The 22,252-nt window shown below is 37.2% G+C and overlaps 2 protein-coding genes and 1 pseudogene across 2 annotated transcripts; 1 reads left to right on the plus strand and 2 right to left on the minus strand.

The window, feature by feature from the left end:
• Nucleotides 1–78: 78 nt before the first annotated feature.
• LOC111332059 (ubiquitin-conjugating enzyme E2 W) lies at nucleotides 79–6,322 on the plus strand. The gene is made up of 6 exons (XM_022937317.2): nucleotides 79–1,497; nucleotides 1,628–1,656; nucleotides 2,054–2,127; nucleotides 3,467–3,622; nucleotides 4,309–4,384; nucleotides 5,716–6,322. The coding sequence occupies exons 1-6, from the start codon at nucleotides 1,391–1,393 to the stop codon at nucleotides 5,727–5,729; spliced, it is 456 nt and encodes a 151-aa protein (XP_022793052.1). The 5' UTR covers nucleotides 79–1,390; the 3' UTR covers nucleotides 5,730–6,322.
• A 5,316-nt stretch (nucleotides 6,323–11,638) lies between these two features.
• LOC148717438 (uncharacterized) lies at nucleotides 11,639–13,148 on the minus strand (annotated as a pseudogene).
• Nucleotides 13,149–15,854: 2,706 nt separating this feature from the next.
• LOC111329178 (uncharacterized) lies at nucleotides 15,855–19,007 on the minus strand. Its single transcript, XM_022933787.2, has 4 exons — nucleotides 18,898–19,007; nucleotides 18,480–18,630; nucleotides 17,461–17,567; nucleotides 15,855–16,703 (listed from the first exon to the last, which is right to left on the minus strand). Exons 1-4 carry the CDS (start codon nucleotides 18,904–18,906, stop codon nucleotides 16,386–16,388), a joined length of 585 nt encoding a protein of 194 aa, XP_022789522.2. The 5' UTR covers nucleotides 18,907–19,007; the 3' UTR covers nucleotides 15,855–16,385.
• Between the last annotated feature and the right edge of the window lie 3,245 nt (nucleotides 19,008–22,252).

Consider the following 22,252-nt stretch of genomic DNA (forward strand, 5'->3'; position numbering starts at 1 on the left):
CAAGTGTTTAAATTGGTACTGGCGAATTTAATGCTAGGGGTAACCCTGCGATGGACTAGCATCCCATGGGGGGGGGGGGTAGAAATACTCCTAGTCGCTTCATGCTACGGAAACCGGAGTTAAGCGCCGGCCTGATGAGCCACCTGGCTTATATACAGACTTTACCTTTTTACGCCAATAGATCAGAAGAAAGACCCAATCAAAATGCGTGTAAAATCTAGCTTATTATATGATATGATTATAACATTAGAAATGACGATCATGACTGTGACACCGAAACTTTCCCTTTTCACTGTTGGTTTGTGCTTGTTCGTGCCTCATCAAATGATTGCTTTGATTTAAAAAAACATAGAAATAAGTGACGCGTCTTTAAATCAACCATCGCGCTCGCCTTCTCCCTCAAGTAAAAAGAAATAATTAAATTAAAAATTTAAAAAAAAGTTATTGTTCTGCCGGCTATACCTAAATACGAAAGCCGAGGAGGGACTTCCGACTTCCGACTTCCGACTTCTCGTGATGGAGACTACCTTAACTAGTAGTGCAGTAGGTTTGTAACGCAAGCAAAATATGTTCACATTGTGCTAAATACTATGAATTCATCCCCGTACAAACTATGCGAACTATAAACGTCTTGTGGCAGTACATGTAGGTTTATATGCCTTTATTGTGTGAAGAAAACTGTGCTTAAAGTAATTCCTACAACAAAAGACTTATTCTTTTATCCTCTGACCCCGGCCTAAGAGTGACTAGCATCCAATTTCTCCATACAATATCACCCTTGAATCAAACGTTAAGGTCACGACAAGTTACGAAATGTTCACTGACATAAGAAGATCTTTAATAATAAACAAATTCTCCCTTTCAGCGCCGTAGGAAATGTTTGAGAACATGCATTCTGATGTAGTGTTAAGAAGGGGAATGTTAAAGGTTAAAGGGAAAATGACAAAGCCGAAGTGATTAAGTCGAATAAGAAAAAGGTAAACGTAAGAGAATGAAAGATAACCCGTATGAATTTATTATTACGTCAAAGTATTTATATAGATGGCAGATGATAATCACCTAGCGGGAGAAAGTTTTCATGGCAATATTTCTATACTTGTGATCATACCATCACAGTGCCTTAAGTCTTCCTTGAGCTGGCTGACATATATTTTATTCCGATGATGGAACAGTTTAAACCAAAATATAATTTAATTTAACACGGTTGAGTCATTGGTTACATAAATATTTGACATAATGAGCTTAACTTGTTCAATGACTTAGAGGAGAAACATTTGTTACGTTATCTTTGCGTCATACCTGCGGTGGAGTGGAGCCTATTTAACACTGTGCTCATGCCTTTGGACCATATCGAGGCAACCATAACAGTGTAACCATACAGTCTGTCAAAATGGCGGCTTGGCAAAGAAGATTGCAAAAAGAGTTAAAGGAAATCAAAACGAAACCACCTCCTGGAATGCATCTTGACAGTGATTCAGTATCTTCAAATCTTGCTACGTAAGTTATGAGTTATTTTTCTCTGATGTCAATCAAGGAGAGCTCGACTTAATTGGTCGGATTTGAGAGGATGTTTGTACTTCCGTGAATTTCGTTTTAGTAAATGTTTGTGCGATTTTTCTCTTTCAAGGTGGATAATTCATGTAGAAGGGGCTCCAGGTAGATCAGTTTGTTATATTATTTATCCTAAAGTATTTCAATAAACAGTACAGCGGAGCTCAAAGTAACTTAATGTTTGACGATGGGCGCTGTGTTGGCCTTAATTCATCTGTGTCTTTGTAAACCCTTGCAAAACTGGTTATCGTTGTTTATTCTTGTTTACACTATTTAAATTCAGTGGGTAGTCGGATTCAGAAATAAAACAGTCGATATGAGCGTTGTAAAGGAAAGAGTCTCCTTCATTCAACAGAGTTGATCATAAAGATAAATTTGCTCTTCAAATTACTACAAATAGAAAGTCACAGGACAAAGTTAGCGGCGATTTCTTTATTTCTTTATTCTTTTATTTATAAAATTTACTCGAATTTTTAATATTGTGTGTATTTTCGTTATTTAGGGACATTATACGATGGGGAAAAATTTCAGCTAGAATTTAAATTTGGATCTAAATATCCTTTTGAGTCACCCGAGGTAAACATTATTTTTCCTATTTCACTGAGTTAGTATCTGCATTTTAAATAGTTTGGAGTTTAATGAGTGTTGTTTACCCAACCTCTTGGTAATGATGTTTAAAATATGCAAATATACCTTGGAGATAATATCTCCAAGATATATTTGCATATTATGGTTGGCAACTGGAAAAAGTTTTAACTACTTGTACTGTGCCTTAACTGTTAAACTCCCAAGATCTTAGTAGTAGTCCTCCTCGCTGTCTTTCATGTCATTGTTGTAATGTTAGTTTGGGGAATTTGCTATTGGATCAACTAATAATCCTGTAATTAATATATCTTTTTATTCACATGACTTGTCTGCTTGATATTGTATTGATATTATAGCGAGAAATTCTGCCTTGGTCACTCATGAGTTAAGATGTAGCCTGCTTGTAGACAGCTCCTGTTTCCTTTGTTGTACGCGGAAGAGGAACGTTGCGTAACACCGTCACTAATTGTGTTCCAGCATCCTGCTGGCAGGGTATTTAATTTGGCATAAATTATGAAATAACATGCTGCTGTGAAGCATGTTTGAGAAGTGTTTAATGTCTCATTGCTTTATCCCAAGCAAGAAGAGAGCTTAAAGGCTCTATGCAAGATCTTCTGACTGGATATGGGAAATATTTGATTTTTTACGTGATTCCAGTCATGAATGAATTGAGTCACAAACGTTTGACAATTCCTCTAAAAGAATTCTAGTCCATTCTGCAGTTCAATCACATACCTGTACGGCCTTTTTCTTGATAGAAAGCCCTACCATAGGGGTTTTGGAACTGTAGCTTTGAAAAATTTCTTCTTCAAGTTCTGGTGAGTTGGTGTGAAGTCCATGCTACATTTGCAGTTTTTTCAGACACTGTTTACAAATATGATGTGATGTATCATGCACAGAAAATTGTAAAGAAATAGTTTCCTTGTCTTTGATTGACAAAAACACACAGCAAACAATTGCACATGTTTTTATTTGTTTTGGCTGGAAAACCATCAGACTAGATTTGATAACAACCAATCAGCATTTAATCAATTAAATTTGAAACTGGGTGTCAGCCCATCACAGCCTGTTCCCAAGATATTGAGGACCCAGCAGGACACTGGAACACAATTTGTGATGGTGTTACGCAGATGTCCCTTTTCCGTGTGCAACTAAGGAAATAGGAGATGTCTGCATGCAAGCTAGTTAAGAGGTTAATATGAACAAAGCAATGGAAAGTGTTTGTTTTAGCAATTTTGAAGGGTTATGCTTTATAAAATAGATCATGCAAGCACAAGAGAAAGAACTGTCACCCTTACAATCACTAATGACAATTTTTTTGTTGATGCAGGTAATATTTGGAGGGTCAAATATCCCTGTCCATCCTCATGTTTATAGTAATGGACATATCTGCTTGTCAATCCTGACGGATGACTGGTCTCCTGCTCTCTCAGTGGAATCCGTCTGTCTCAGTATTGTCAGTATGCTAAGTAGTTGTCAAGAAAAGGTAAGCTCAATAGTCCTTCCAGGGAGCATGCATAAAATGTTTTTTTTTTTAAATTCATTTTTTCCCACTGCAGTATATCGTCATCATCATTGTTTGGGAGAGCATGAGCTCATGTGTAAATGAATTTTATTGCACACAGCGGGACTTGTAGGGAAAGAATAGCTGCTTAGAGCTGAATGAATGGGGCAATAGACCTCAGTCATAATAAAAAATGGTTTGGGGACAAATAGATTTTAAGAATGGAAAGACTGTAGTTAAATTACTAGGCCCTGGATAAGTATAAGATATCATGGTTTAAATTTTAAAGCAAGAATCAAATTTGAGCTGGCATGTTTCTATTGTGTTAGTTTTTTATCTATTTCTTTTGTAAGTCCACGATGGGAACTTACAAAAAGTTATAATAAGTTACAAAAAAGAGAAAACTTTTGTACAGCCTGATTACCATGTAGCTTTCAACTGTTGGATTGTTGATTTCATTTAAGTGTACTTGTGCAGTACAATATTTTGTGATTTTCTTATTTACTTGCTGATATTCGCTATAGGGCATGGGTAAGTAGGTGATCTCTGGTGCCCGCTGAATTTCCCACATTCATGTGGAAACCAGCCTATGTTTAGTTTCCTTGATAACAATGCTTACCATATAATTTGACAGCACCAATTAAATAATTTTTTAATTATCATTTTAGAAACAACCTCCTGATAATAACTGGTATGTTAAAACATGTCATAAAAGTCCAAAGAAAACAAGATGGTGGTATCATGGTGAGTTTGCTAATGCATACAGAAGCTGAAGCTGTAGAAGGTGGAACCTCCAATGCTGTAACAAGTTGTTGTCAAACTTCTAAAAATTCTGTCTCCCTTAAAAGGAAGATTCATTAATCTGCCTAGATTTAAAACAGGCACCAAAATTTACAAAAATTGGGGATAGACTCCACCATATAGGTGTTTAAATTTCACACCTGGTGCCCGTTTAGATTATTTTATGTTTTATGCCTGCAGTTCTTGTTTTCTGCATTAGTTCCTTTGTTGACACATTGGCCTAATTAATGATAAGAGAGTTAACAGTGGCAAAAGATCACTCAACCAAAAAAACTTATTAAGTAACATGCACAAAATTTTTGTTTCAAAGTGGGTGTTATCTGTTTCTAATTTTTCACATGATGAATGCTTCCTGTGCATTTACCCCAACCAATTTTTAGTTTTAAGAACATTCTAACCAGTGTAAGAAAAATTTGTCAATGCATTGGAGGTTTCTTTTGTTTAGAAGGACCTGGTGATATTACTATTTAGTATGATTTCAGAGCTGAGCAAAGAGTTTCCAGCAATCTGATTGGTCGAGTGGTTCCTTATATGATGCTATATAAACTGCTCCATGCAGTTTATATAAAATGTTAAAATAAAATGTTGATAAATGTTACTAAAATGTTATGATTTTAGAAATTTCTCTGTTGTTCAGCTCTGAAATTATACTAAAACAATTATTCGCCTCAGGTTTGGTGAATATTGTCGAATGATCCCCTCGACTTCATCTTGGAGATTATTCGACGATATTCATCTCGCCTTCGGCGAATAATTGTTCAATATATTGAATCTTGAAGATATAACCGTTACTCACAATGGAGTTTAAATCAAATCATGAATGCACTTATGAGTTCCTTTTGGGAAAATCTTCACCCAATGAATAGTTTACAAGGCGATAAACAACATTAAAGAGTAATAGAACAAAAGCAAGCCACTGGTCAAATTGAACCAGTTCAAGAACTTACAAACTGTGTGCTAAATATCATAGAGGTACATGGAGTCAGTATTTAAGGAAGGTGTTTAGTTTAGTCACACACTCATACAGTTTACTTCATCACAGGTGGTTATTTTGTTTATCAAGTGGACAGAGCCAGGAGATTAAAACCAAACAAAATTGCATATGAAACAGAAAATTTCCAGGAATTCTGAATTCAGAGAAAGAAGGTCAAGCACAAAATATAGCTATTCATGATCAATTAAATTTCAGACCAAAATCATTTTTCAAATTTGGAGTGAATGGAAAATTTTATCTAAAATTACTAAATTATACACTTTTTTTCATTCTCTTGCAGATGATTCCGTTTGACATGTCTCCATTTTAGGTTAATTTGTAATTGATTAGAAAAAGATGTACTGGTTTCAAAAGGTTTGAGAGGTTAAAGAGCACCTTAGCTGTGTAGAGTGTTACAAAGGCTGACTTCTGTATTCTGTTGCTTATAATAATAAGTTGATTTGTGTAATGTTGATTGAAAATAATTTGTTTAAAGTTTCTGGAAACCAGATTTAGTTGCAATAGATTATGATTTAAGACAATTTTTAAAGGAATGATGTATTGTGTTATGCTAATGTTGTTACCTTGAAAAAATTCAGTTACGGAGCATGTATTTTTTTGGAGAAAGTAAATGGAGACAGAGAAACCCTTCATTTTGGCCTCTGCCAGTTGGTAATGTCAAAAATGCATATTTAACCCAGTGTTGTCAGAAGAAAGCTTAAAGCCCATTATTCGTACAATGATATTGTAAATAGGGTAAATTTTTTTTAAAAAAATCCTGGGTACAAGTTTTACTTGATGCAAAGTAATGCTTTTAAGAACATTTAGTTGTTTGTTAATTGGGGAATTAGCCTTGTAAATAAATGATTGATCTGTCATTGCAAATAAAATATGATTCAGAAAGTATGCATTATATTCTTTTGAAGAGTTTTTTTCTGTTGTCAGTTTTCCATCTCTCTTGAAATAGATCCCCTAACAAAATTAAAACTGTCAGCAAAACTGATCCTCCAGGGATACAAAAGAATGTGGTGCAAAGGTTAGTCTTATAAGTATAGGTAAAACATGATTTTGAGTACGATCTGGTGTTAAGTGCACGAGTACATTTTTCAAAGACAACAAAATTGCACAAGCTTGTAGGGCGAATGCAACTTGTAGTCTTTGAAAAAGATTGTTTGGAACATTTTTAAATAAGATATCAAGTTATAAATTTAGGCTTTTTGTACGTAGTTGATGGTTGCATTTGGGAGGGTGCCCTTGATGAATGATAAACAAGCTATCTGTAAAAAAGAAAAAAAAAATCGAAGAAAAACAACCGATATGCATTATATCTTCCAGGTACCCTGGGACATCTTCATATTTCGAGCAAAAGAGACCAAAGACGATGTTTGAAAGGTTTTCTTGCGTGTTTGGACACTTAAAAACGTGTCTACGTGAGATCCAAGCAATATCAAAATTTGAGTCCACATGGTACCCTCCAGAATTTGATGCTATTTTGTGTACATACTGGTATTAGTCCAAGTTAAAAGCCTGCCAAATATTTTTCCCAAAGTCCGAACAGTTCACGAGATACAGCGGTTCGACTGAAATGACACAATTTTAAGCAAAATCATGGTAAATTATACCATGAAGTTTACAACTTGCTCAGAGACTATTGGGTGCAGATATAATAAAGAATCTTTGCCAGTTTCAAATGAATAGTATACTTATTCGAGTCAACTAAATTTGAAGAGGATGCGATAACTATGTTCGAAAATATTAATGTTTCAAGAAAACCTTCAAAAATCGAAATTTTTCACGATTCCAGTTTCTAGTGAAAATCTCTTAAAATATCTCTGATGCGGCCATGTTTCTGCTCAAAATTACTCCATTTCCATAAAGTTTATTTGTTTAGGAGTATATACAGGTGATAAAATCTGTGTGAAGTTACGTACGTATAGCCATGCGAAAGCGATATTATGTATCGGCATTTCGCTCACGACAACGGGCGAATGACAGATGGGTATTATGACCGTAATCTGTTGACATCTGGTTAAACATGTCACTGATTCTAGTGAAGACATTCTGGGCTCATATTATATTCGAATACACAATATTAGATTTATGAAATGTACCTGATGAAACAAATCCGATTTAGAGTGCTATAATAAAAGTACACTTGCCAAGCTCAGGTGTACATGGGAAACTACCGGCCGATCGCTGACTTTATACACGCAACCATATATAGCATTTTAAAATTACGGCTGCGGCTGGAAACTGCTCAGAGATTCTTCAATACTCACACTGGCCACTTGTTTGAACAGATAAGATAAAATGCTTTACAGGGGGTCTTTACACATCGAAAACGATCTGTTAATAGTGCCACAGGACCCCCAAGGTAACAGGGTACTATTATCAATTTGAAATCGCCCATCTTTACAAAATGTCTGCTGGTATGGTTATGCATGGAAAGCGTGGGAAATGTCGGTGTCTGTGCGTGTCAAGCAATCCTCTCAGCGCGTTACCAAAATAATGCCGTCGGAAAACAAACATAGCCAAAATATTTTGAATTTGCATTTTCGATATACTTGATCATTACTTTGCTTTTACTGCAAACAAATAAGTACTTTTCTTACTTAAAAGGGCCTAGAAGTTGTTGTGCAATAAAAAATAAATAAATGAAATAAAAAGCGGCCGGGCTTCCTATATGATTTCTAGATGAGATAAAACTGGAATGAAACATGAAAATGGTTTTTCAAAATACTCCTAAAGATCTTCTCGAAGTTTTCCTCGCGCTATGGAGACCTATGAACAAGTGGAATCTGTATTACGACATTCCGGGACGTGTCACGTGACCCTCCCAGGCACGCCGGATTGCCGTACTTCAAGGGCAAATTCTTCACCTAAACTGTAAACATCACACACTTTTATTTTAGTAATTGCTTAGATCATCAATTGTCCAAGCTGGAAAAACCATTGAAATGAATCAAAATATGGCCGCTTATTTGCTTTTTCCCGCTATTTTAGGGGGTATTTTCCATTATTTCGCAAAATGGTGAAAATTGTCAAGTTTGATTGATGGCTCACAAATATAAAAGCAGACAATAATATATTTTTATGTGTGTACATAAAGATCTAGGTTTCTACTTTCACTTAACGAAATATTTTTTGTTGGCTTGAGATTTTGGAGAAACACCTGCATCATTAATTCACTACATTTTTGGCACGGATTTTTGCGCATTTTTGGACAAAACTTAAAACTAGTATAACTCCCTAAAAAAAATTAGTACCTGGATAAACCGTTTGGTCTAGAATGTAGGCTCATTGTGGGCAACAAATGAGCCAAATTTGAGCGAATTCAGTAGGGGTTCGTGTAGATTCGTCTGCATGGTTTTCAGGTGGACACGTTCTTAAATATTTTAGAGGTTCTACGAGCAAACTGTTGTAAAAAAAAAACAACGACAACAACAAGACGAGACCCTATACCTTACCCTTTTTTTTCGCGAATGGGTCATTTTGCACTTTAAACAATAATATGTGAGTTTGCATTTCAAATGCATTGCTGACGTTGATAAGACGAAGCGAAGTTTAGAAGAATGAAACTATAGATAGACAAGGCCATTTGCTTGGTAAACTTTTCTATCACCAGTTTCCCACGTGAAACCCAAAAGTAGGTAATATGCGCGCGAAATGCTGGATATATATTTTAACCGCTGGAGTTTAAAAAAAAAATAAAAAAAAACATCGGGTTGGTTATGTCAAGAAAAATGGAAAAAAAAATTCAAAACACTGTGCTACTGGCTGTTTTTCTTCATCAAAACGATAAACAATAAACCATTGAAATGGGTACACAGAGAAGGTAAACCCTTGCAATGCTATCAGCCAATCAGGAAAGGGTATTGGCTGGCCGATTCCTACACTAAAAACCACACGCCGTTTTCCAAACTCTCCACTCAGCGTTTGACGAACAAGGGGACAAACATGGCGGTAGGGCCAAACAATACTAGCGACTAAATACAGGAATGGCTCCGACCCGTAATTGGATGATAAAAATAGTAATAGTTAATAGGTTACATCTTAACTCCTTGCACGTGAGTATTGTTTAACCGTGTGTCTCCAAGCGGAACAGTGAAATAACAATGCGAGCGAAAACACCGATTTGTCAAACAAGAAATGGTTACTTACATGACGAGGGGAGTACGGTGGCTTCAAAGGGACCTACACTTTCCTCTAACTTTTTTTTCACTTGCGACTTAGCTGCTACTTTCTTGCGACTTAGCTGCGACTTTCTTGCTACTTTCTTGCGACTTTCTTGCTACTTTCTTGCGACTTAGATGCGACTTTCTTGCTACTTTCTTGCGACTTAGCTGCGACTTTCTTGCTACTTTCTTGCGACTTAGCTGCGACTTTCTTGCTACTTTCTTGCGACTTAGCTGCGACTTTCTTGCTACTTTCTTGAGACTTAGCTGCGACTTAGCTGCTACTTTCCTGCTACTTTCTTGCGACTTATCTGCGACTTGCTACTTTCTTGCGACTTAGCTGCGACTTTCTTGCTACTTTCTTGCGACTTAGCTGCGACTTTCTTGCTACTTTCTTACGACTTAGCTGCGTGGCTACCTAGCTGGGCCGAGTGGGACGCAGGCTAGGTTGCATTGCCGATAAACAACATGGATTCTCTAGAAGAACAGCTAGTTCCGGAGGTCCGAACCAGGTATTTTGACACTTTCTCCTGTCATTCGTTCAGATTAGAAATGCTGAAGGTACAAAAACTTATATTTGGCTTCATTCTCTTTAGATTTTCATTTTCTTAAAAGAAAAACGTGGGATTAAAGATGGCGTTTGCCAACAGTTTAAAGACGAAAGGGTAAGAATTTATTACGAACCGTTTCCTGTACTAGACTCGAGATTGTGGCGCACTTAAATTTGATATCTCAGATTGTCTTTTTACACTTTCCTTACCTTCTTGTTACGTTTGGTTTACATTCGAGAAACCTTTAATCATTTAACTTCAAGATGGGACGGTTATTTGTGCTTCACTGGGAATAGTTTTGACCCTTTTCATAAATGGCTGCCAATTAAATTTTTTTTTTAAGTATTAAAACTAGCCAGACTAACCTCGGTTTTGCGTTTATAATTTGAAAGAAATTTTACTCCCAAACGAGTTTAGTGAAGTTAATTTCATTGCATACAAAATAATTTTTATATTGGTAGCTATTTATCATTCCTTGAATCCAAGGTAACTGATTTGGAAATAATTGGATGAGAGAAAAAAAGTTCTTTTTTTTTTTATTTAATTGCTTCCAAATTGGACAAGCATGAAGTCCTTTACCCACTAATTTATGTAACATTCCAAAGTAGATGAACTTGATGTAGGGCAAACGTTGGGCCTGATATATGGCATGTACATGTTGAACATGATATACGGCAAATGTTGCTTGTATACATATGGAATTTCTCTTCTTGTATTAAACTCAAAATCTTACTTATTTACTGCTTGATATATTAAGTTGGACACTTGCAGAGAAATTCCATATAAACTCAAGATCTTATTTGTTTGCTGTACATGATATATTGAGTTGAGCACTTCCATATCTGTGTACATCCATGTATTATTCTATAGTATCTGTTGCCATTTTTTCCTTTTTGTGTTTCTTATCTTGGGAAATATACCTATAGGACCTGCAAGTATTTTATGTGTTTTTTTCACAGTTTACGTATTCGTATTACACCTCAAGTGGCTTATTTTACTTGACTAGTTTGACTCCATACTAGTTTGACTCTAAGATAAACTCATTTTTCCTTACTACAGATGGACTTTACAGCTGTGAGGATGGCAACAGATGGAGATTTGCAAGCTCTTGGTTCGGTTTGAGGGGGCGACATACTTGCACTGAGATAATAAGGATAATGCTGCTCATTGCAATAGGGGATTAATTATTCTTTTCTTTTTATACATGTCATTCATGTGTACTCTAATAGGTTGTGTTAACATAACACTTTTAAAATGGAGTGGAAAATAGTTCATTACCTGCTATTTACTTTGCTGTTCTACCTTGTTGAGTTCATAGATTTCAAATTACCCGGCCAGATGATATCTTTATAATACACTGTCCTGTAAAGAGTGTGAATGGTGGGTCAGGCAATTTCTCTCCCCCACAGGTGTGTAGTTTATGAATGAAAATAATCCGTTCTTAGTGTCAAGAGTTTAAGTTCCTTTCCACATTTAGAAAACATGTTGGAAACAGAGAAGAAATAAAGTTGATTTTAATTAGCATTTTTAATTAATTTACTTGTGTGGCTCGGTATCCAGCTACAAAATGATAGCGGCATTAGATCTGACCAACAATAAATACCTTCCGATGTACATTTGGCCACACTGAATATTTGCGAACCTAAAATAGCCCCTTAACTAACCGCATACAAAGCTTTGTTTTTGAGTGTACCAAAAACACTGCTCATGCTGGGTAGCCTGTGAACAGGAATGAAATTCAACCATTCTTCTATGGTATGGCATTAATATGGTCCAGTAGATCTAAGTAGAGTTGGAGAGCTTCCTCTGCTGTTGTAGCTGGTTCTAGACCTTCATCCTCCATGATTAGATCGCAGAGCTCTTTAAAGTAGGGACATCCTTTCGCTTGTGGTTGCTCGGCACACGTATCCTGTGCGATTTCGATTTCGTCGATGTCAACAGGAGTCATGTAATCTTGACTCTCAGCTGATGCTGGAACGAAGTAGAGTACATCTGGCTTTCCCGACGGAGATTCCACATTGCTAGACGGTCGAATTCGGTGAACATTCCATTCCAGTGCAGCTCTGTGTAGTTCACTTTGTATGACATCCATGAAACAGAACTTCAGGCATTCGCGGTGTATTATATCATCATCGTGATACAAACCAGAATCTCTCAAGTCCTTAAAAAAATGTAATCCACCATTCTGCACATCTTTGCCTCAAACGTCCCCACCATGCTTCAATTCTTTGGTTTGCTGTAGATTTCCCATACATGAAACTTTTATCACCTGCAAAGTCGTCATTCATGGACCGCCGAAAAAAACGCTGAATAGCTGCTAAGTTCCTGTTCTCAGATCCCCTATCTCCACGTACTATCCTTGCCGTACCTCCTAACTGTCTTGCATAGTCTAAGAAATATTGAGCTACTATACGAGGGTCGTTGTTCGAAGATGCAACCTCCAGCCATAGGATCCTTCGACTAAAGCCATCAATTGCACCATGAATGCAGAATCCAAACGGTTTTAGTTTGTCGAAGCCGTCAATGTGCCATAAGTAATTTGGTCCTTTACACCTGTAAATTCGTCGTCGTAGTCTATGCTGTGACCTATGCTCCACCCCTTCAGGATCAAAAACCCTCAAAACATGTCGAACGACTTCCCTCGTAGTAACAAGACCGTGCTGATTGATGAGTCTCTGATGCATTGCTCGATATCCGAGAAGGCTTCCACTCCCCTTCAGTTCCTCCTCGACTGCTTCTACCACCTCATTCAAATTACTTCGACGCCGACGTCTTGTACATCCCAACCGTCTGAGTATTCTTTTCAATTGTCTTAACGAGATCCCGATACCATGTACACTTACGAGAAATAATGCAATTTCAGGTGCAGTAAGCCCAAGATTGAAGTAGTCCTTGATTATCTCGTCGCGTATTACTGCATTGTTCCTTATTGCCGGAGAGTAAGATGGAAGCACTGCCAGCGATGTAGAGCACACCGAAATGAAAAAGAAAACGGCGAAAAACTTCATAGCTATACTGTAAAGCCAAGGCAAAACATACTACCTATTGTTTATAGGAGTCTACGTTGTTTTCAAATAAAACAACCTGGCCGGCTGATGCACCAGGCAGCTACGTCGCAAGAAAGTAGCAAGAAAGTCGCAGCTAAGTCGCAAGAAAGTAGCAAGAAAGTCGCAGCTAAGTCGCAAGAAAGTCGCAGCTAAGTCGCAAGAAAGTAACAAGAAAGTCGCAGCTAAGTCGCAAGAAAGTAGCAAGAAAGTCGCAGCTAAGTCGCAAGAAAGTAGCAAGAAAGTCGCAGCTAAGTCGCAAGAAAGTAACAAGAAAGTCGCAGCTAAGTCGCAAGAAAGTAGCAAGAAAGTCGCAGCTAGGTCGCAAGAAAGTAGCAAGAAAGTCGCAGCTAAGTCGCAAGAAAGTAGCAAGAAAGTCGCAGCTAGGTCGCAAGAAAGTAGCAAGAAAGTCGCAGCTAAGTCGCAAGAAAGTAGCAAGAAAGTCGCAGCTAAGTCGCAAGAAAGTAGCAAGAAAGTCGCAGCTATGTCGCAAGAAAGTAGCAGCTAAGTCGCAAGTGAAAAAAAAGAGAGAGGAAAGTGTATGTCCCTTTGAAGCCACCGTAGGGGAGGGCCTTTCTTGTTCTGCGACGTAGTTCAACGGTGATCCGGCGATGACTAAGTTATCCGCTGACAAATTCCTCTGACTAAACTCAATTGGTCAGTCTTGGCTCAGTTTAGGCGAACGATCAGAGACCGGAGCCATTCCTGTATTTAGTCGCTCCAGTTGGAGCGACTAAATACAGGAATGGCTCCGACCTGTAATTGGATGATAAAAATAGTAAAAGTTGATAAGTTATATCTCAACTTCTTGCACGTGAGTATTTCCTTTTTTCAGGTATAGTAGAGTTGTTAAAAATTGCCAAGCGAAATTAAAGTAATCTGCGACTTTCTTCCTTTCGGTGTTGTGCAAAAAATAGACGAGGAGCCCGATGAATGGATTTGTCTTTCATGTGAACAAATTTCCCAGAAAGTCAATGGGGAAAGAGTACCATGTAACCCCCTACATTAATTATGCATTCCACTTCTTTTTCTTTCACGACAAAACTTTAAAAACAAAGTCTACTAGTCTGAATGCATAATTAATGTATGGGGTGATATGGTACTCTTGCCAGTGAATGTTCCACGAAGAAAACTCGGCCCTCGATTATGGCCAAGCCACATTTCTCCAGTAGAGCATACTGTAAATTAAAAATATCGGTCGGAGCGCCACGTAACATTGCGTGATTTTCGAAACATGACATGCAGTTGCTGCATTAAACTTTAGACATCACATGGCCTTGTATTAATTTATGAGGGCTCCATTCACAAGCATTGTAATGTTCAACTTAAGAAGAACTTAATAAAAAACTCTTTCGATTTTATTCCAGTTTAAAATTTATTTCGCCAAAAAAAAAAAAAAAAAGAAAATTAATAAACGCACGAGTCGGAGCCATTCCTGCCAGCGGTGAAATAAAGGAATGGGTCCAGTCTCTAGTCGTCCACCAGAACTGAGTCTGCACTGACTAAATGAGTTTAGTCAGCGGAACGAGTCAGCAGATGACTTAGTCCTCTCCGGAATATCGCTGAACTAGAAAGGTCTCCCCTTCGTTATGTAAGTAACCGTCTCTTGTTTCACACATCGGAGTTTTCAGTCGCATTGATATTTCACTGTTCCGCTTGGAGACACACGGTTAAACAGTACTCACGTGCAAGGAGTTAAGACGTAATTTATTAACTTTTACAAACATTTACTATTTTTATCATCCAATTACAGGTCAGAGCCATTCCTGTATTTAGTCGCTAGTCCAGACAATATTCCTGCTTACTCTCATTTTATCCACCGCGAACCGGCAAAAATTCGGCGACGTCTGAACAGGTTGCAAACTGCAAAGGTAATGAAAAAGACTGGAAATCAAGGTAATGTAATTTAGTTCTTTGTTTTCTTTCATCTGGAGCTATTTTCTTGAAGAGAATCGTCTTTTCCGTAAGCCATATTTCAAAATTTATTTTCTTTTGTTACTAAACTTTTAATAAAAGTACTCTTTCTGATTCTGACTCTCTAAATTATATTTTCAATAAATGATTTCTTTCAGCTGCAATTTTCAATGGAAAAAAATTTAAAAAAATATCCTCAGAAATAAAAAAAAGTCCGCTATTGCGTATGAACCAAGCGCGTGGTTTTCAAACTTTAAGCTGACCTGAACACTCACTGTTGTGCATCAAAAGGAAAAAGACTCTCAAGGTAAGCATCGGTCTACTCTTATTAAGCTGTTGGTATTTCAGAATTCTTTCCATTAATAAGTTAAAACAGTGGTTCTGTAAACTTTTTCGGTGCGTCCTTTTCAGTTTTAATGAGAGGACAACGCTGCTTTCCAATACTTCGTCGACAACTTAAGACATCAGGATCTTTATAAAAAGTTTCAAACTCAGAGGACGCGTGGTTTATAATGAACTAGTATGGTTCACATCATGAGTAATTTTACTTCAATTCGTAGTTAAAGTCGGCCTTTCAAAATCAAATTCAACCGAAAAAACTTACGAAGTACCGCACTCCGAATTTGGCGGGAAATGGTTCCCTGACCCTTTTATGGCAAGGAAAATCCTTTCTTCCCCAGCAAAAACTGACAAAAGAAGTTTTTACTGATAATGCTTTTAATAGTAATACAATGGTACACATAGAGCAAACGACATATTCTGGTTACTCTAGCTACCCGTTACAATTTACATTACCTGGAACATATTGAGTAATATTTCCTTACTTAAAGTCACGTTATTACAACAACGAATTAAAATCAAATACTTGGCAATACCCGATAACTTACTACGGAAGTTTCCTTAACTGTAAAGCTACATGAAATATCTTGTATACATTTCAATGCATACATTTCAATCCTACCTACATTTCAATGTATCACAAACCAAAAAAAAAAATCAATCTGAAAAGAAGTCAGTGTATATGTTGTAGTTCAATTTTATCCTTGGTTCAAATTTTATTTTCCTTTGTACAAATCATTATCATACATATCATTAACATGACCGAGAACAAAGGAAAATAAAATTTGAACCAAGAATAAATTTGAACTACAACATATACACTGTGCATAAAATAAATCCAAACTCTTTACAAAAGAAAAGGGTAACAGTACCATGAAAATAAAAGCATTTTAAAATTCTTCTACTCTATTACTGTACATGTATTTTCACTATGGAACATATTTACACCTAACAGGCTTCCACTTGAGCCTGACATGTGACTGAACAGTCAATATTTGTGCTATCAAAGTTACAACTGTGTAATGTACTTTCTCTTTCCATTTTCACTGTTTCCATAAAGTGTAGAAGGAACCATGTTTGTCTATCAGTTGGCCGGTCATCTTTCATTGAAGAAGGCTCGACTTCCTCCATAAATGCCCTGCCATCTTCATCACTAGCAAGGAAGTTCCCAGTCTTTTTAGACTTAATAGACATGTAATCACTCTGGTTGTTGACATGTTTAACTTCAAACAGGTATTTTATCTCATCGGGTTGATGGGCTACCAGCTGCAAATAAAAATATAGACTTAAATTAACAACCTTAACTAGACAGTTTTAACCCTACTGCTAGTAACACAAGAATTAAATTATTGGCCAGGGTGTGAGGTGTTTAAGTACAGAATGACTCAGGGTTATTCCACAAATTATCATTTCCCACTTAGAAGAACTAAGTATGTACACTTAGCTGGGAAGGAATTATAATGGTTATTTTTTTACTCCCTGTTTTTTTTTTTTTTTTTTAATTTCTACCTTTATTTAGTAATTTGTTTTTGGGAAGTTTTTCGGGAACCGCCCCCCGGTTAGCTGAATTGGTTGAGCGCCGGACTGTTGTACGGGAGGTCGGGGGTTCAAGCCCCAGCCGGACCAACACTCAAGGTCTTAAAATAACTGGGGAGAATGTGCTACCTTTCTATAAAATCAAGAAATGGATAGACATTCTAGTCTTCTCGGATAAGGACGAATAAACTGTAGGTCCCGTCTCCTGCATCTATTAATTATATATTTCGTTAGGCAGGGGACGTTAAAGAACCCACTCACGAGATTACTATGATGTGGTCTGACCTGTTTACTGGAATTGGGGGGAGGGGGCATCTGTTAGATTCGCCTTTAATTGATTGTAAACTGCCTAGTAGTCTGGTAAAGTCCCGCGCACAGTGTTGTAAAGCGCCGTGAGCTCAGGATATGAGGGCTATACAACGTAATTATTGTTATTATTAAGTTGCAGTTTGAAGACAACAGAGATAATTTGATAACCACAACTCACCTGTAAAAACACCCTGTTTCCTTCTGCACACATGTAGTAATGGCTGCCATCCAAGTCATACCTAATGGTATTTGCTCCATAATCATAACCTTTTTCTATGTAAAATTCTAGAGACATGAATACAAAAAGAAAACAATCAAGTTTATTATCTGAGGGTCCGGAAAGTCAAATATGAGATGTAAATATAGCTTTATGCAGTGCGATAAGGTAAACTTTTCTCATTCAATTTACTTCTAATGAAAATTAGATATTGATGTGATCAATCCAGTTGCATGCTGAATAATGTTCTGAAGCTGGGTTTAAAACAACGGAAAACTATAACCTCAAAGCTAACGAAAAACTATTCCTCGAATTATTACGTAATCAATAATTGTTTAGGTGAAAAAGTTTTCCATTACTGTAGAAGATAATTTTACCACAAAAACTGGCAATGTGGTTAATCTTTAATGATTAATGAGGCCTCGTGAATGCTCACGGATACTTGAGTGTCATCTATACAAGGTTTGCAATTAAACTCGCCGTCAGAATTGAAAATGAATGAAGAAAATCCGCAAGTGTACTTCCGTGGAGATTACATTCAATCTGGAAACTCGTTTAAATCTACTTGCATACAAATGGGCGCTGAGTCCGTTACATTTCCGCAGGAATCTCTCCTCTTTCTTATTAATCATCCTCGATTATTTTAGACCATTCCATCATTTTACATGCACAAAATCTTCATAATAGCGGGGCTCCCATGCGCGTGGGGCAGAGCCCCATAGCCATGGAATATGGTCAAGCTCTTTTCGTTTGGTTGTCACGTGACTGACCGAGCGTACGTACGTGCCTTTAGATTGCACAGGTAGGGTAGAGGAGACTATCAAAACGAAGGGGGGGACTCAGGCGAGTCTTGGCAAATGCACATCTTTTATGTTATCATTAATATTACGAACTTGGGAGCTCCGCTTTTAGGCTTGGCTAATCTATATACAGTATTAGCTTTTTGTGAGGGTCACGCCCTACCACACGCTTATATTTACCTGTTGTATTGCCCCGATGGCTCCCGGTAAACTTTACGGGGATTTGAGGACCAGGTTCGCTTTCCGGCAAATCTGTTATGAGTAGGTTTCCACTTTTGTCAAGTCTGCGCTCGGGGATGTCCATACGATAGCACGCGCTAATTTTAATTAACTGTCAGATAAAATAGGAAAAAAAACTTTTTTTAGGATTTAACTCCAACTAAACACCACGCGACTGGAAATGAACTTCGGGGACTTAATTCTCTAATTTAAAAATTTAAGTACATCCCTTTTATATATATATATATATATATAAACGTCTTATTTATCTGAGCCTGAACGCTCTTATAACAAAGGGTCTTATATATAAAAGAAAAGAGTGTACATAAATCCACGATTGGATGGTTGCAATGTTAAATTTATAGCAAGTTTACCGTACCTTCTCCATATTTTCTTTATAGCGGGTTTTTCTCCAAGCTTGATCTGTAGTCTCTAGTTTCTCCTGATCTTGATCGTTGCTAGTTGCAAATGGTATGGAAACCTTTGGATTCGACGATCTATTTATACGGAAAGTTGAGGAAGACTCATATGCTAATTGACACCAGTGAGGTCCCCAAAGTCACGCGGTCTTGTCAGAAATTGAAAGCATCGGATATCTCAGTCATTCGTACTCGGGATTTCGAAATAAGCTGAGTAACACTAGTTTCTATGGGTGCCGATGGAGCATGCAGTTGGAAATGCTCGCGATTCTGTTCAAAGGAGAAGTGTATTTTTCAAATAATTAGAAAGAACAAGTCACGCAAATCAGGAATCCAAAAGGTTTCCAAAATAGACTCTTAAAAGATATTCTAAATTGGTTAAGAGCTTTATCTTTAAGAAAGTGAAAAACTAAAATTTATTTTTTGTCACAGATGTTAGAAATTAGCTGATATAATTGATTCTTGTTTAATAGATAATGTATTTTGGGATTGTCATTGTTGCACAGATCAAAAACGGAAACATATATTCAATTTTATTTTCTCTGAATAAAAAAATGGAGATGAATGTTATAATTTGGCAGTAACTCCAGCCACAGAAGATGTGAAATATTGGAATCTATTTATAGGAGATTTCAAACACCTGAAAGATGCAAGTGTGAATTCTGTTTGAAAATGAAAATATTTCATTAATCTTTTTTATTTGCGGAAACAAGTTACATGATATGCGCCATATTACGATTAAGACTCTGTGATGCAAAACGTTATGTGAGCAAAAAGAATTCTCGAATGATGATGGTATTAAAAGAAAGTATGTCTAAAAAAGATGAAATAGACAAGCCATTAACTTAGCAAACTTGTCAATCAGGAGTCTGTCGCCGCACACTCGATATTGATTATTTTCCATCCCCATTTTTTTTCTTATATGACCGCAAAAGTTTAATGTGTCATTTATTGTTTGCCCATTTTCACATTGAGAACCGTAAGGCAAAACCCAAAGTAATAGCAACTACTAACTGAATCAGAACAAAGGGGAAAACAGAAGAACACAAACCTCCATACGAATAGCTAACAAAGCTAACCTACAAAAACAACCTGCGTCAAGTTTTAAATGGTTTTGGTATTGCATTTGATTGGATAACAACATAGCAGAAGATTTCTAGACCTATTTCAGAGAGTTATTGAGCAAAACCGGTGAGAGTAATCTAATGTAATTTTCAACATTCAAAGAGATGTTGTCCTGATTTATAAGGAGTATAGTCCTGGAGAGATCAAAATCTTATGAAAATGATGATTTGTTTTTGGCTGGGTGGTTTTGCAGCAGTGTTTATTTGTTTGCTGCCGGAGGAAGAAAAAACAATGACAATTATGTACAGCGCATTGAAAGGTTTACTGATGTAAAAACTGTCAGACTACAGCGTGTGTAGCAAAGGAATTATCAATGATGTCTTCATTTCCCGCCAGATTCTCATAACTGAGATCTCCAAGATCTGATGCATGATGGCGTGCGGACGTGTATCTGAAGGCTCCACGAATTCCACTGAATTTGTTGCCACTGAACCTTCTTCATCTCCCTTAAACCAATATCTACATTGGGACGACAAAAAAAGTCCGCTATTCAAGTGGAAAAGGAGCGTAACACAACTTCAGGAATTTTGTTCGAAAGTCCTGAATTTGGAAGTTTCTGCAACCGCGAGTCCCTCTGAAAGGTCTAGCTCTTTGAAGTTGAAGACAATCACGTTGGTTTTATTTCAGTACCGGCACCCTTCAAGTCCAAGGTCCGGATGCAAAAGCAATGAAAGCCAAACTGAAGAAGCTACTCCAGTTACCGGTTGATGACGACTCGGTTATTCTCGTGAATGAAGAAGAAGCTTCTACTCCGGCATTTAACAAGAATGCCAAATCAGTACAAGAGGAGTTGGACTGTCTGAAATCTGAAGTGCTGAACGTATGGGCTCATATAAAAGACAAACCTAATGAGGAAGACCTGAGATCTGAAAATTCTCGACTTAGGGAGATAATTCTGTGTTTGAAGGAAGAAAATAAAAAGTTAGTCCACGAACGCGATTCTTTAAGTTTTGCATTGCAAATCGTATCAAGAGAAGCAGCTACTCAATGCCGTTCAATGAGTAACACCTCTAACGAACATACCATTGTCCAAAATATGGGTAAGTAAACACTTCGCGCCAACAAAGAAGAAAGCTTCATTGTGAAATCAAAGAACAAAAGAAAGAAATCGAAAGGCAAAGGAGGTCCTAATAACACCCTGACAGGAAAAGAATCCGAACACGAAAATTAACCAAAAGAGCGCACAACCCTGCTCATAGGAGATTCGATGATCTCAAGAATACCTGGAAAAGATCTGGGAAAAGCAGTTGGCCACAGGGTTATAGTCAAGCCTTTCTCGGGCGCTACGACAATGGCCATGAATCACTATCTCAAGCCAAATCTGGAATCTTCGCCCAATGAAGTGATTTTACACATTGGGACTAATGATCTTAAAACCAGGGAACCAAAGGCTGTTGAAGAATCGATTGTGGATCTCGCGAGACAGATCGAGGGCACCTGCGATACTCTAGTTACGCTGTCGGAGCTTGTATGCAGAAAAGATAAGCTGGACCAGGCAGTGAAAACAGCCAACAAACATCTAAAGAAGTTCTGCCATCAAAATGGATGGAAATTAATTCATCATGAGAACATGTCTCATAGTGGACTCAACAAAGGTGGACTGCACTTAAATTTTAAAGGTAATAAGCAGTTTTATAATAATTTTAAATCGCACCTAGAATGACATAATGTGCTGTCCGTCAATGCCGTAGGGGGATCAATTAAGCAACCAAAGGGCCGAAAAATCTGTCTCAATATTGCCTCCTTTGCGCGGTTTTAGAATGGCATCACTCAATATTAATCAATTAACTACTCACATAGACGAATTAAGAATCCTATTAGCAAACAATAATATCGATATTGTTTGCATAAATGAAACGAAACTGAACGAGAGTATTCGAGAGCATGAAGTTCATATTCCGGGATACGAAATAGTTCGCCGCGATAGACTAACAAAATGTGGTGGAGGGTATGCTTCTATGTAAAAACTTCAATCAACTTTACAGTACGAAACGACCTATATTGGTGATTCCAATAGTGGCGAAGGTGTTTAAAAGGATAGTTCATGAACAGTTATATGCCTATTTGGAAGAGCACGATATTCTATGTCAAAACCAATCAGGGTTTCGTGCTAATCATTCAACTGTAACAGCTTTGTTGGAAGCGACAGATTCTTGGGCATATAATATTGATAACGAGAAAATCAATGGA

Source organism: Stylophora pistillata, chromosome 13 (assembly GCF_964205215.1).
Source record: "Stylophora pistillata chromosome 13, jaStyPist1.2, whole genome shotgun sequence".
Taxonomy (NCBI): domain Eukaryota; kingdom Metazoa; phylum Cnidaria; class Anthozoa; order Scleractinia; family Pocilloporidae; genus Stylophora; species Stylophora pistillata.

Bases quoted from the DNA above. Each gene is read 5' to 3' on its own strand.
- LOC111332059 (XM_022937317.2), top strand. From the start codon at position 1,391: ATGGCGGCTTGGCAAAGAAGATTGCAAAAAGAGTTAAAGGAAATCAAA. The intron at 1,498-1,627 runs GTAAGTTATGAG...TTCTCTTTCAAG, and splicing joins GTATCTTCAAATCTTGCTAC to GTGGATAATTCATGTAGAAG. The intron at 1,657-2,053 runs GTAGATCAGTTT...TTCGTTATTTAG, and splicing joins TCATGTAGAAGGGGCTCCAG to GGACATTATACGATGGGGAA.
- LOC111329178 (XM_022933787.2), bottom strand. The intron at 17,568-18,479 runs GTAAATATAAGC...TCATGTCTCTAG, and splicing joins CCATCGGGGCAATACAACAG to AATTTTACATAGAAAAAGGT. The intron at 16,704-17,460 runs GTGAGTTGTGGT...TTTTATTTGCAG, and splicing joins GAAACAGGGTGTTTTTACAG to CTGGTAGCCCATCAACCCGA.